The following is a 15,526-nucleotide window of genomic DNA, read 5'->3' on the forward strand; positions in this document are numbered from 1 at the left end:
CTCAGGGAGCCAGTTAGCAACGTTAGCTGTGTGTGGGGGGGGCCCGGAGCGGGGGGTGCTGTATTTGGATAACTTTGTCATTTAAGAGTTCAGATACATACAGGAAAGTGAATGGAGCACCAATCAAGGATGTAATGGATCATCTAGAAATCTGAGAATTATTTAGAAAGGTGTTAAGTTTAAAAGAAATTCCAGAGACACGTATTTGCATTTAAAGATGAAACCGTAAACACTGAATTTTCTTGCTATTCAAAAATTCCATTTTTGTTGTTCTAGGAATTAGAGCAATCTGAAGGTACAACAAAGCTTAGTTTGCTGACCTAGTTTAGGTCACTTTATGTGTTATACATTTTAGGGTGTTCATTCTGTCATTCTCAAGAATCTTTAAAATACATGAAAGCAAACCAGCAACTAATATTTTTGTCTCATTTCAGTGAACAATGTGGGAATGTCATATGAGTATCCTGAGTACTTTTTGGATATTCCAGACCTGGATAATGTAAGTTATTTTTAAAACCTCTCTGGGGCTAGGACAGAGACAGTCGCTAGCATTAACATAGTAGGAAAGATTTCCCTCCTGCGTCTGTGCTCTTCGAAGGGAGAGCCGCGTGCCCAAGTCCATGAGAGAAGGCTCATTCGAACCCTCGGGGGCTTCCGAGCATTCTGGCCGGGCTTCCCAGGCATTCCGGGATTCACGGACCTCTCGGAATGTCTGCGTTGAACTTGCCTGGACCCTCCGCGGTCAGCGGTTCTCGGGGGTGCCCAAGTGCAGCGTAGAGGCCTGTGGCCGGGCCCTGGTCCTGGCTCTCTCCTGGTCATCCGTCATTACAGTCACGATCAAGACCAGTCAGACACCCCCACAGCGCAGATCCAGGGGCCGAACAGAAAAGGGAGTCGTTCTTGGCCGCCGTCCCCTTTAGTCAGAGTGGGAGCCCGGCTCTCCCGAAGAGGCGTCCAGGCCCGGGCGGCCATTCCCCGGGCGGCTTGCAGGGACCCTGCATTGCGGTAAGAGCAGCTCTCTCGTGAGGTCAGCGCAAGCAGAGCCGGCCGCAGGAGAGCCAGCGTGCCCCCCCCCCCCCGTATTCCGCTGTTTCCTCTAAAATGGGCATTAAAATGCTTGTTCCGCCGACTTCCCGTGGCAAGGTGGGCCTCAGGGAAAGGCCGAGCGAGCTAGCTGAAGGTTAAGTTCTGGGGCCCCTCACCTTGGCGCTCCTGTGCGCCCCCCTGGAGGACTTCCCGTCCTCAGGGCCACCTTCAGGCCCCCTTTTCTACGGACCAGATCTGACGCGCCGCTCGTGACTTCTGGGCACGTAACGAGTCTCCCTTTTTTTGCAGACCATCCGCAAGCTGATCAACATTAACATCTTCTCCGTGTGCAAGGTAAGCGGCGCCTCCCTTCATGCGCGGATGCCATTGACTGGCTGCTCCCGCACAGGGAGAGGCCCCAGCTGGGGCGCCACAAGCCATGGCCGCTGGCCCGCAGGGAGCCAGGCTGCCGCCGCCCGGTTGAGGCCCATGTCCTCGGGGAGGTCGCTGTGCCAAGGCCCGTGCCACGAGGCATGGCCGCCAGAAAGGAAGACAGCCTTCGGGTTGTTCTCGTTGTGACCCAAAGGGAGGCCAGACTCGTGGGGCTAAGTGTTGTCACCCATGGGGGGGGGGGGGGCGGAGGCTCGAGGCTATACTGGAGGCCGAGAGAGCTGGGAGGGCGAGGCCGCAGCGCGGCAGGAGGACCGGGGACAAGAGCAGGTTAGTTCTGGTGGCTCTTCTTTCAGTCAGTCATTCACTCAACAAACAAAGCTTCCTCCGTGGAGGGCCTTCCCCTTGGGCAGCTGTGGGTGATACTAAGCCGGAGAATTGGGATACAAAACTCTTAACGAGTCCGGCCTTTCGGCGGTCTGAGGGCTCCTCAGTCGGCCTCCCCGGGCCGCACTCCACCAGGACGCCACGATGACCTCAACGTCTCTGGGGCACGTGGCTCCGGAGCGCTCGGGCCCCTGAGGCTGGCGAGGCCGCTGCGGGCCTCCTTCTGGACCTCCCTCCGGCCCGCTTGGCCCTGGCAGAGCCCATGCACGGCTGGCATCAGCTCAGAGGCCCGAAGGCCCTCCTGGGCCAGGAAGTGGCAGGAGAGCAGGCCTGGACGGGGAGCCGGGGGGTCATGGAGCCCCGGCACAGAACACGAGTGGACGTTGGCCCGTGACTGCCCCAGGCAGAGAGGGCAGCCTGGAGCCCAGGAGGGCTCCTGGGGGAGGCTCCGGGGCCCCCTCAGCCCATTACTGTCCTCTCCGGTCCCAGAAAGTGGACATCTGAGGGCTGGAGAGCCGGAGCCCTCGGGCCTCCGGACTCCCACTCTCGGGCGGTCATTGTCCCAGTTTTCATGGTGGAGCCTCGGCTTCCTGACTCCATCGGCTGTGCCTGCGGCAGCCTCCGAGAGTTCAGCCGCGTCCTCGCTCTGAACATGAGGCCGTCTCAGGCTGGCCCTCGTGCCTGGAATGCCTTTCCTCCTCCTCCTCCTCTCTATCTTTTGGAATCCCTTGTATCCTCGAAGACCCAAGGCAAGCCTCCTTCTCCATGAAGCCTTCCCTGATTGCCGCTCTCTCCTTCTACCTCCAGCTATTGCTGGTACCAAACAACCTGGTACTGATGTTCCCTCGTTCTGTTCTGCTTATTCTTATGGAGACGTTTCCTCCCCGCTCAGTGTAAGCTCCTTGAGGGCAGGCTGGCCTCTTCTTTGTCTGCCCATTCCCAGGCTGAGCCAGAAAACTCATCTGTCCTCTGCTCAGCAGCCAGGAAGGCTCCATAGAGCCTTGTGGGCTGGATGGTCACCTCCAGGTGGGCAGCCGTGGAGGAGGCCTCGGCAGCCAGGATCTAGTCTGTGGTGCCACGAGAGCCAGAGAAGGGCACTCGGTGCCAGGGCAGGGGCAGAGCTCGGTACCACCCTGTTCACTCAGGGCCGAGGCAGAGCTTGGCGCTGCCCTGTTCCCTCGGTGCCAGGGCAGGGCTCCATGCCATCCTGTTCTGGAGTGCTGAGTGACTGCCCTGGGCACACGGTTGCATTTGGGAGAGGCTGCAGTGCAGGCTTGGACACCAGCAGAAAGAGGCGAGTGTGGCCGCCCTCGTGCCGGACTCAGTTCAGGGGACTCTGTGCGCGCCTCCGTCAGTCGTCCCTGCAGCTCTGGCACCAGCGAGACGTGTTTACTGAGGGGTGGCTGAGTGTGGCCGCTGGCCCGGGAGCGGTCAGCGAGCCAGCAGAGGGTGGTGAGCTGCCCTGGAGGCTGGCCCGGGCCTGGGGGAGTCCTTCTGCCCAGCGCTTGGAGCCTGAACGTCTCGTCTCCTCCCTTCGGGGCTGCTCCCCAAGTACACCAGTGCCTCTCCCGAAGAGATGCTTATCCCGCTTCCTTCTGAATTCATCTTGTAATCCGCCATTAATGGTGTAGCCCCGAGGAGGGGCATTGTGGAACCCCCGGGACCAGGTGGGAGCAGGGCCGAGATGGAAGAAGGGCTCACGTGGGGACACAAGTGTGGTTCGGCCTCCATGGAAAACGTAGGGGCCACCGCAGAGCTTCACAGTTGGGACAGAAGCCGACTTTGGGGAAAGCACGTTATTGAGCAAAAACTCAGACTGATGACTTGAAAAGTCTCGAAGGCGAAATGGCTGAGCTTGAGAACAGAACACTTGGGCCGCCCTGGGCCGCCTTGGCAGAGTCGCGTAGCTGGGCCAGGCCATGTATGGGTTATTGTTGTTTCACTTGGAGTTTTCAAATGAAAGATTTGGGGCTTGAGCAGGCTGATACGTGGACGGTGATCTCTAATGGGTCAGCGCATGCGTGTGGGCATTCATATTCGGTGTCAGGCACCAGCTAGGGCAGAACCCTGGGCATGAGGACAGGAGGCTCCAGCCTCGCTCCACCCTCCTCTGCCCCCTTCACCTCCCTGAGCCTCGAGCCTCTGCTTCCTGATCTGCAAAGCGAAGATTCGATCCATGCACCACTTCTCAGGATTCTTTCAGAAAGCCCTTTGTACAACCTAAAAGCATCGTTGAGGTGGCATTGGTGACGACGCTCTAAAGCTCCACACACACGTCTGTCCTGGCCGACAGAGAATGGACGGTGTCTTCCTCCTCTGCCGCGAGCTCCCCAGGGTGCTCTGTGTGCTCTTCTGAATTGTGGTGGGTTTCTCTTAATTCTAAAGGGGGCTGGGGGAGGGGATGGAGAAAACGGCCCAGAAACACCTGGATGTGGAAATAAAAGGCATCAGAAACCCATTCTAAGTCAATAATGAGTAGGTGGTTTTTCTCCTTTAAAAAGTGAATTTCTTTTCTATGTATGAAAAACAAGGATTTCACTGCAAGAGGTCTGCCTACTCTTCTAGGCTCTCCAAGGAAATGCAGGCTAGCCCATGGAAAACGTTCTGTTTTGTAGCATGTGGGGGGCGAGGCCTTTGGGGGCCTTCTGCTTCCTACTACAAAGCCTCTTGATGGCTAGAAAGGGAATGACAAAGAAGCCCTTGGTGGTTCACCTGAGGATCTCAAAGCACCTTACCAACTTGATCTCATTAGGCCTTCTACCCTCCTGTGCAGGAAGGATGATGTAGGCCTCACGATAGGCTTCTAAGAATTTCTAATTAAATGGTGCTCCTGGTAATGTGTGTTGGGCCGCCCTGGGGTGACTCCAGGAGGGCTGCTGCCTCATTAGCATTAGCACAGACTGGTCCTCAGATCGCACCATGATTGCCAGCTGATTTCAGATCACTATTATAACAGGAATTTCAAAAATTATTTTGTCATGAATCCAGCCACTACTTTGTCATAAAGCATTTACTTCTAAGAAACTCTCGACTCCAAATGACATGACTCGATCCTTCCTTGTTTGGGCCGGAGCCGCGTCTCCAGCAGTTGGGCACCTTGTTTATTTGGGGAGGGCAGGAAGTGTCCGGCGGCTCATCCCTCGTATGCCCAGGACGCAGAGTGCAGTGAGAGGCACGAGTCGTCCGGCTTCCCTCACTTGGCTGGCGTAGAGTCTGATTTGTGGCCAGGTGCGATGCCCTGCCCTGAGCTGGCAAAGCTCTGACTTCGAGGGAACCCATGGATCAGAGCGAGGACGAAGGAGAAGGGATGCTCCTCATCAGTGCATTCTTTAATGAGTGTCTCCGTAGACACGAGGAAAGGACTATTTCTGTTACTGCTTCTCCTGGGAAAGCAAGGAGTCACGACATTTCAGTTCCACGCGGCCTCAGGAGCCACCTGATCCAATGCCTGTCCAAAACAGCTCCCCCCCCCCCCCCCCCGCCAAGGATTCCAGTAACGAGGGGAGCCTGCTGCCTCCTAAAGCTCTTTCGACTTGTGTTCCTCATTCTATGCCGTGGAGTCCATTACTTCTGTCTGCAGGCAGGGGAGCGTGTTTCATCATTAGTCCTCTGAAACTATGGTGGGTCATCGTGTCCATCCGTGCCCTCGAGTTTTTCGTCTTCCTTCCCTCAGTTTCTGGCATTAGCCACCACAAAAAAACAACAAAAAAAGATTTCATACATATAGACCCCTTTCCTCTTTCTTTGATCTCTTTGAGTCTTGGTTCTAGTACCAGTATCGCTAAGTCAAAGATTATGCACCGTTTAGCAGTTTTTTTGGGCAGAGTTCCAGTTTGCTTTCCAGAATGGCTGGACCAGATCACAGCTCCAGTTTCAGGCCATTAATGTACCTGTTTCTAGCAGCCCCTCCAGCATTTATCAGATGTTATTAGAAGATCGAGGGAAACCATTCATAGAGCATCCCTTTGATCTACCAGTTTGGTAACCCTGTCAGAAAAGGAAATAAATTAGTCTGGTATAACTGTTCTTGATGAAGCCATGTTGGCATTTTGCAATCACCTCTTCTTTTCTATGATGTTCACTATCCATCTCTTTAGTAATATGTTTTAGGATTTTATAAGGTGCCAAGTTTGCTAGCCTATAGATAGCAGATTCCTTTCTTTCTTTTTCTTGAGAATTATGGATAACATTTGCCTTTCTACAGTTCTGTATTACCTCCCCCAGTCTTCACAGTCTTTCAAATGTCACTGCAAGTGGTACAGCATTCCCGTGTGCCATTTTTTCCCATTACCCAAGGAGATAAGTTATCGGAGCCAGCCAACTCAATTTCATCAAGGACGGTTAAGCATTCTCTTACTATTTCCTTGTTTACCTTGGTTATCTACTTTCTTTTGCCCATTTTTGTTCTGTTCTTTGCAGTCCTGGGAGTCATTCTCTTTGGCAAAGAGAATAGAAACAGAGCTTTTCAGCCAGACTGTACACTGCTTTGGAAGAGCCTGTGTCTGGGTACAAAGGCCTCACGTGATTGCTTGTTTGTCATTTACCCCAAAGAATTCTAAATCTGATTGAATCAAAGACTTTTCCTGGGATCCAGTTCATTTATCACCATTTCAGTGGCTGTCAGGTCAATAGTAAGCTTCTTGTTAATCAATCAATAAACATTTGTTAAGCATACACTAAATGCTAGGCACTCCTGTGCACTAGGAATATAAGTACAGAAGTGAAACAATTGGATTAGGCATCCTGCCCTCAAGGAGTTTATATTCTGATAGGGGGACAAAACTCAAATAAGACAAGGAGGCAGGGAAGAGAGTTTTGACCCTGGCTGTCCCCAAGGTAATGAGTGGATCCCTAGGCCTGTTGATTGTCATGCTCAGTCATAGAGAGGACTTGGGGTCAGTTATAGGTTGGACCAAATGGCATCTTAGAGATGATATAGGCTGATGCCTTTCCGTTACAAATAAAATGTTTATGACAGCTTAATGAAAATGCCTGACACTATACCTTTGTGGTAAAGAGACCACCATATAATATGGGCCTACTGAATCCATGACGTTTATGTTGAATATACAAGAAAAATGATTTTTTAAAAAGGAGATAAAACACAATAGAAGTGGGAATTACGACTTTTGAACCACTTAAGATTATAGTAATAACTATTTTTCACATTATTTCTAAGCTGTCATTCCATATAATGTTGTCTTGACTGGTCTCATTTTACAGTAATATTATCACAACCTAACATTACAATGATGGTGACAATACTCAGTAGTTTCAGTTGTGTCCCATTTTGGGTTTTCTTGGTAAAGATACTTTAGAGGTTGGCCATTTCCTTCTTTAGCTCATTTTACAGATGAGAAAACTGAGGCAAACAAGGTAAAGTGACTTGCCCAGGTCACACAACTAGGCCAGATTTGAACTCAGGAAGATGAGTTTTTCTGAATCCAGGCCAGGCACTCTATCCATGACACCACCTAGCTTTTAGTTTACCCACACAATGGGTAAACTCCTGCTATGGCGTTTTTTGGCTCTTGACCCACTAATGATGTTGGAGCCTATTCTGTCCAGAGCTTTGTTTGGTCTAAATTGTGTCTCTGAAGGGCTTTCTATCAACACTGTGAGGAAAATGGTCTCATTTTAGTATTCCTTTCCACAGATGAGGCAAATAGTAAAGCTCCCAGAGGTCTGGTGAATGGCTCACAAATAATCAGAGGTCAAAATTTAAAGCTGAGACATCCTGAGGTCCTCTTCTCTGACTTCCATTTTACAGATGTGGACATTTAGACTGCAGAGAGTGTGACTGTCCTAAGGTCCCAGAGCTCACCTATTGGCCAAGGGGTGCTTGGAATTCTTGTCCTCTGACCTGTGTACTGCCTCCTCACCAAAGGATAGAGGAGAGCTGGCTCCCATACCCAGGCCTTTGGGTTCTCACAGCCTGAAGGTCATCCTCGAATTCTTGTCCTTGCTCGCCTGCCCATATCTGATCTGTTGCCAAATCCTGTTGATTTTACCTTGAAGCATCTCTCCTATCCACATCCCTGTCTCTTGTGACACTGTGGTAGACCCTCATCATCTCATGCCTGGACTGCTGCCACTGTTTAGCTCCCTTGTCTCAAATATTCTCCCTCTGCTTGGCATTCAAAGCCCCCTCTATATTACCTTGTGCCCCTCCACCTGATGTCCCTGCTCTCCTGACTGCCATTTCTGGTCCTTGGCTGAGCATTTCCCCATACCTGGAATGCTCTCCCTCTTCATCTCCGCCTTGTAGCTGCCTTCAAGAGCCTCCTAAATTCTCACCTTCTGCCTTGGCCAGGCTTCCTCGCATGGCTCGAGCCTTCCCTCTGAGGCTTGGCTCCAGGAGCTCTTGTTTGGGCACCATCCTTTCCTGTTGTTCTCCCCATTAGCCTGGGAGCTCCTTGAAGGCCTGTATCTCCAGCCCAGGGCACAATGCCTGGCACACCGTGGGCACTTAATGCGCCTTGACTCGACTCCTGGCCGCCAGAGTGGTCCTCTTTCCTCGCCACCGCAGCCTCTTGAGTAAAGACAAGTTCCCTGGAAAAGTAGGAAGTGTTTCCTAAGAACTTGGATCTGAGTGACTTGGAGGTTTCCGTTATTTTTCACATTGGAATATCAAAGTAGAGTAGATTTAAGATAGGAATCTGGTGTGAGGGCAGCGAACAATAAGGAGGAAAAAACTGTTTCTCCTCAATGGCTCTCTGCTGACACTGGGGCCATCGGAGAGGCGCTCTGCACCTCGCACCGGCTTCCAGGGGCTCCCTTTGCTCACCAGCCATGGAGGGGAGAGAAATCTGAGCTAGGACCATTTGGTTTTAGGGTCTTCCAGTTTCTTCTTCTTAATGGTGGAACTTGCCTGCCCAAAATGCTGCCTTCGTCCAGGACCCACACACTTGGATTCTTTCCTATTCTGATAACTTGATTCCAGGGTGATCGGTTCCCTTTGTAATGCCGTGTATTTTGTTGTATGCGTTTAAAAACACTGGTTCTGAGCAAGGATCCCTAGGCTTCACTGGAGGGCAAAGGACACCTACTGTAGCCGGTAATTATAGACGACTCTGATTTCCTCTGTGAGTTGATATTATCATTATTAAAAAATAATCCCTTTGGAGCCTTAGTAGATAGTTTGGCTAATTTCTGTGATGAAAATAATTCCTCTACCAGCAGGCAGAGTGGAGTAGTGGCTGAATAGAATAATTTCTCATGGCGACAGTAGTGGAGCCAGATCCCGACTCAGAGTCAGGGGAGCCTGGTTCGAGTCGTACCTCTGCTGTGTGACCCCAGGCCAGGCATCTGACCTCTCTGAATGGTTCTTCAGGGAAGCACTGACACTTGAGTGGCTTCCTTTCCCAGCAGTTCTGCGTCCCTTATCAAACCATAGGTCGGCCCCTGTCCTTCAGGGGGCCTCGCTCTCTAGAGGTGAGCTACTCCACATGGAGTCTGGCCTTTCCTCGGGATGATGATGGAATTTTAAAAATAACTATTTTGAGTGCCTCATGTGGCAAAACAGTGAGGAAGAGAGAGAACCTAATCTCTGATGTGCCCACAGGAGGTAGTCCTGGTACTCCCAGGCTTTCTAGCTTTCCCCACTAACAGGGTGACCTGCATGTGATGAGGGGGCTGTCGGGAGCCTCAGTGAATGGAACCCAGCACTGCCTCTTCTCACTGGCACCTGCTAGCAGAGGGGCTCTGAGGGAGGGGGGTCTGAACCCCTCCCAGCCCGAGGCATGCTTGTGCTCTTTGTTCATAGAACCAATTGTTATTTAGGAAGTCCTGAGAAACCACAGATTTGAATTTTGGCCTTAATCAAGTAGCTATTATGGATTTATAGCTACTTAATTGTTATTTTGCTTCTAGTTATTAGAGTTTTCTTCCTTTCTGGATAGAATAATAAGAAATTAATTTTATGATACCTTAAGGTAATCTGAAGATATTGTTGGCCTGTGCTTTTTGACAAGTTTTAGGAAAATGGACAATCCCATAAAATCAAAGACATTTGGAAGGCTCTGGAGCTGGTGAAGCTTCAACAACACCAGTAAGCCTATGGTAGCCTGGACCCTTTTATAAAAAGAGATTTTAAGAAGTATCCTTTGCACCAGAAATGCCATCCTATTTCAGAATCTCTAGACCTTCATTAGATTTCTGGCCCAGCTCATACTGGCTCACTGTCAGAATCCCCAACGCTATCTCCAATAATTTCATCAGATTCCTCTATGCATCCTGCACATACATAGCCAGATGCTTTAAAGCACGTAAAAATAAACAACGATGGGAAGAGGATTTTGATTCCCTTTATTTTGGGGGGAGGCACGGCTGTTTGCCCCTCTTTGTCCTTTGCTTGCATCCTCAGTTATCACAGATGCTTTGTTTTCCTTCTTCTTTTGCAGATGACACAGTTGGTGCTGCCTGGCATGGTGAAAAGGTGAGTCATGAGCTCACACACAAACACTATACAGAGTTCCTTATTATTTATAGGGGAGAATCCTTTCTTTGAAAAATTCATTATGGTGACTAATCAACCTAGCCTCCATTTGGAGGTGACTCACGGCCATGGTGTGTGAGTCATCAGCTGGTGGAAGCCTTTCCCACTTGATTCCCTTTTTATTCCCCTTCTCCAGACTGAGGTGGCTTCTCTCGACCGTCTGAGTCACCACCACTCACTCAATAACCTGCTCTTGTGAGGGGGTGTTAGGGTTCCTGGGATCTTCCTGGGAATACCGCTCCTCTCCATTTGTAACCCAAATCACTAGGCTTTCTTAGCTTAGACACAGGCTTATGTTTTGGAATTCCAGCAAGGAGAATGGATGAACATGACACCCAAGCATAACACGGAACAGTCCTATTGTGTGGAGTCAGCCCTGTAAGGAAAAGACCCTGAAAAAGGTTTCTTAGGCCTCCCGGCCTGATTTGTGCTGAATCCCATTCTGATGGAATGGCCCTACACTGATGGGAAATTCCATGATGGAGTCTTACTGTTTAGAGTACCACATACTCTAAGAACATCCTCATGGAACAGTTCTTTGCTTGAGGATCCTGAATCACAGGAAACTTTGGTGAGGCTGATAATGTAATGTGAGGCACCTGGTTATTCAGGGATCTGAGGCTATATCAGCCGCCATTGCTGTGCACCACCCCACCCTGCCGACAGGAGACAACCGCTTAGTATCATGGGCTTTGGAAACAGAAGAAGAGGGGCAACTAAGTGCCTCAGGGATTTGAGAGACAGGAAATCCTAGGTTCAACTCTGGCCTGAGATGTTTCCTTCTTGAGTGACCCTGGGCAAGTCACTTACTGCTCTTCTACCTCAGAACCAATACACAATATTGATTCCAAGATGGAAGGCGAAGGTTTAAGAAAAGGAAATAGAAGACAAGGACACTTTAAAGTTTAAGAGATGAGCGAAGGATAGCATTTACCATTGAGGCCCCGTGACTACTAGGAAGACAAAGTCTAGATGGTGATTTAGAATATCAGGGGAAGAAAGCAAGCTTCACCAAAGGGGAGAATTAGTCTTGATGTACAGCTTGAGAGTTTTGGTTTGGTCTGGACAAGACAGACAGGCCAAGGGCAGAGGTCAAACTCTTAGTCAAAGTCAAAAAGACCTTTAGGAGGGGTTAATGAGGTCAGTGAGCAGCACAGGATGACTAGCAGCCCACAGGAAGACTCCTCGGGGCCTTTCTTGTCCAGGAGACCTGAGGAGAAGCTATTTCCCCTTAACCTAGTTTGGACTAGATCAGGGGTTCTTAACTTGGGGTCTAAGAACTTGTTTCTTACACATTTTAATAATTGTGTTTCAGTATAATTGGGTTCCTTTATAATCCTATGTGCTTTGTTTTCTTTCCTTAAACACATTCAGAGAAGGAGTCCCTAGGTTTCAGCAGATGGCCAAAGGGGTCCATGGCACAAATGGGTTGAATATTCCCAGACTAGGTGGTTAATTCTAGCTTTGACATGTGATCCATGGTCTAAAAGCAGTGCCACCCAAATTTACCTCATTTTTGAGTTTGTCTATTTAATGTTTTAGGAGTAAAGGCAATCCCCGAGTCACTAGAAACCTTATTTGCTTTCATAGAAAATGCAAAGTAGTGGTCCTGAGAGGGAAGGGGCTCTTGTGTGTCTAGCTCTCGCCCTCCTTCAGGGATTATCCCTTCATTCTCATCTCCCCTTTAGGCTTAGTTTTGGCAGCAGACATAGGTCCCTGCCTCTCAGGGACCTGCCTGGGTGTGGAAATACCTCTTTAATACACTGTAGACTAGTGGTTCCCAAACTTTTTTGGCCTACCGCCCCCTTTCCAGAAAAAAATATTACTTAGTGCCCCCTGGGAATTATGAAACTATTTATTGAACTCAGAATAGAATGTAATACAAAAAAAGTGTGGCCATCACCACTTCCCTGGGTCATTGCAGCATCCACCAGAGGGTGGTGGCGCCCACGTTGGGAATCACTGCCATAGACAAATTCATGAGCAGATTAGAGGTTTTGAAGAGTAATTTTACTAAGAAACTTGGGTTAAAGGAAGAACAGAGAAAGCTACAAAAACTGTCTTGAGTAGACTTGGAAGCAAGGATGGATGGCTTTCCTAAGGACTTTTACTACTAGACTGAAGGGGAAAGACTTGATCTGGCACAGAATCCCTGCGGGCTCCTGGGCAAAGAAGAAGGAAGAATGGAAGGGGGTGTTGGGGGAGAGCCCAACAGCTGTGCATAGGCTTGGCTCAGCCAGGTTTGCTGCAGTCAGTGTTAAGGACCAGTGAGGAATACAGAGCAGACAACTTGAACAAGGCATTGGCTGAAGAGGAAAGCGTGACCGTACATTTTCTCTTCCACCTTCCCTTACCAGGCAGAGAACCATGCTGTCCCACCAGCCCTTTCCAGCCTGCCCTGTGCTCTGCCCTTAAAGGGCATCCTCAATGCAGTTGAAGCTCCTGAAGTGGGTAACACCTCCGAGCAATAGAAAGATCCCTTAGAAATTGTCTTTGTTCCTCTGTGCTGTCTTTGTTCTGTTTTCAGTCTGAGATAACAGAACGTCCAGTCCTCCAGAACAGTAGCCTTGAGACAAGTGATCACTCAGCCAGAGTCTCAGCAGCATTGCTGCAGAAGTAGAAGGTGCATAATTACATGATCGAGGAAGCTCCAGTTCCCCACTTCCCTGGAATTGTAAACATTGTGGACAGCTGGAGCCAGGAGGTGGTTGCCATAGTAACTTGGGAAAAGCTAAAAATAGCCTGTTTTCTCCTGTACTGCTTAAGGTGGCATTATGACACATTAGGGGGCTGGGGGGACTGGTGATGCTTTTTCATCTGCTAAATGTTTGCAAACTTTCATCGAAAAAGCAGCATTTATATGGAATAAGGACTGGGATGGCGAGTTCTCATTATATGGCTGACTCTGGAGCTCTTAGACTCCTCCCATGGTCTGAGGCCTGCATGTAGGATCCATCTGAGATAGTGTTAGTGGGGGACCTGCCAGAACCGATTCTTGTCTCCTGCTTCCACTCAATAATGTCATTTCCTGAAAGCACACATATGTGTTCTCCCTGGTCAAGGACTGACATGAAGCCCCATGGCACGGGCTTTCTTGCACCTGCCCTCCTTCTTGTCATTAGCTTCTATTCAGCACCCACATCACACAGTTCGATGATGTTCCCCCACTCAGAAACCTTCAGAGGCTCCCATTTACCAGTGAAGTAAACGATGTAGCCTACAGTTAGGACCCTGCACCATCTGGCTCAGCCTGCATTTCCAGTTCTTTCCTTCACCTACCCTCTGGTCCAGCCAAGCCTGCCCTGCCTGGCCCTCTCGCCTTCCTCGTCTCCAGATCAGCTCACATAGTGCTATTTTGGAGCTTTTCCTGATTTCCCACGTTCAGAGTATTCTCTCCCTCCTGAGACTGGCCTAGAGCATTTTGAGGCTCTCCTTTGTAAACTCATCACCTTCTACTTTCTCTGATGCTTACCTTTGTGCACGGTGCAGCCCCCTCACCCCCACCAGTGAGACACTGAGCCCTTTCAGGGCTGCCACTGGGTCATTTTTCATTGTGGTGGCCCTAGCTCAGTGGTCATTGATAGATAGGGATATCTTGGACATACCGTGCTTATGTGAGTGCCCCCACCTTGCCCTTCTTACCCACCTCCTGTGATAAGTCAAGCACATAGAATGATGACTAGTGGCATGAGAAGGATGAAGCTGAGCCTGGAAGGGGACCAAGTGCTTTTCCATTTGATATTTACTTCTTTCTTGTCTTTTCCCCACAAGGATGTGGCAGTAATGGGGCTCCTTAAGAGCTGCCAAGGACCTTCTTTTTGTCTCCTTTGGACCTATATGGTTCCTTGCACATCCACAGGCGCCCAACAGTTATCAAGCTAAATTAAAGAGAATTGAATCAGAGAGCAGTGGTAATGGCAGTGGCACTAAGAGCGCCGTGTTGTGTGGGCTGCCTTGGAATTCACAGAAGGCTTCCCAGTGGCATTGGATCTTGTACCTGGAGATGCACTAGGCAGGCATCATCTCCGTCCTCATGACAATAAGGGAGCTTTCATGACTTAGAAGCTTTGGGCAACTTTGAGGGTAGGGAGATATTATAAGCAGTAGAGGCAGGAAGGGAGGACATGTAGCACAAAGGTTGTTTGTGCAGAGGATGGAGACAAAATGGGATAGAAGCTGTGATGTATGTGACGAGAGTCTTGATGGTAAAATGGGGTGAGTATCTAGCCTCCCCCCTTGTTTGCTTTCACTGGGCCAGATCAGCTATCTCACCCCCACCCCAGGGAAGACCTATGAGGGAACAAACTCAAAAAGGTTCTCAACTGGCAAAGCTATAGTGGGGATGTTAAAGGGAGGTGTTGGGGATCTGTTGTGACCCTAATGGGTTAGATCCCCCCTCAAAGCCAGCACTAGGGAGACCAGCCTCCCCCCTCCTCAGTTCTAGTGGCTTTATCCTTCAGGATGGTGTTTGGTATTTGTCTTCCCCTCGGCCACAAGATCAGTCTTCCTCCTCACAAAGTAACGGCCCCAAACTACCACTAATGAACTAATAAAGATTTATTATAAGGATGAAGGAATTCAGGATAACAGGGTGAGGGATGTTTGAGGATTTATGAGGAAGGAGGGTACAGGGATAACTTCTCTATCAACTATAAACCCCACAATGAGAGAGCAGTTCTGGTTTCTTCTGTAGCTTTGACTCAGAAACTGACTCTTCCTCCCCTCACAATATCCTCTCCTTAACATTATCTAGCAAACAGGGGATAACTGCAAGGAAAGGGCATAAGAGGGATCAAGGAAGGGTTCCCCCAAGTGCCCTCTCCCTCCGGAGTCTGGGCATTAAGGCCTATTATGGAGCACAACTCTTTCAGTTTCTTCTTCATTAGCAATGAAGTCAGTAGCAGGGTTTTGCTGTTGAAATATCCAGGTTACTTCTGAATTTGGGGTTCAGAAAAGCTAAATTCCTGTCCAGAACCTCCCAGCCACCCACAACCATCCACCCTAAGCCCACCCGAGAGCTGAATGTCCTCTCAGGAGTTTTTGGCAGTTGGCCATTGGCAGTTTAGAATCTTCAGAATTTTCACCAAACTCCCTCCTTCACTGGCCCCTCCCAGATGGAATTCTCTCAGAGTTCCATGGGGTCAATTCAAAGATGAGTGTTTAGTTATCCTTGATTTACCCCAAATCCACACGTACAATGAGGAATGGCAAGGATGGCTTGGCCCA

At 49.6% G+C, this 15,526-nt stretch overlaps 1 protein-coding gene across 1 annotated transcript in view; it reads left to right on the forward strand.

The window, feature by feature from the left end:
• The window catches only part of HSD17B12 (hydroxysteroid 17-beta dehydrogenase 12), a 162,838-nt gene that overhangs the window by 125,899 nt on the left and 21,413 nt on the right, over nucleotides 1–15,526 (forward strand). Inside the window, exons 5-7 of the mRNA XM_044681335.1 lie at nucleotides 435–499; nucleotides 1,336–1,380; nucleotides 10,206–10,240. Coding sequence (XP_044537270.1) covers nucleotides 435–499; nucleotides 1,336–1,380; nucleotides 10,206–10,240 — 145 coding nt within the window. The remainder of the gene's footprint in view (nucleotides 1–434; nucleotides 500–1,335; nucleotides 1,381–10,205; nucleotides 10,241–15,526) is intronic.

This window comes from Gracilinanus agilis, chromosome 6 (assembly GCF_016433145.1).
Source record: "Gracilinanus agilis isolate LMUSP501 chromosome 6, AgileGrace, whole genome shotgun sequence".
NCBI lineage: Eukaryota > Metazoa > Chordata > Mammalia > Didelphimorphia > Didelphidae > Gracilinanus > Gracilinanus agilis.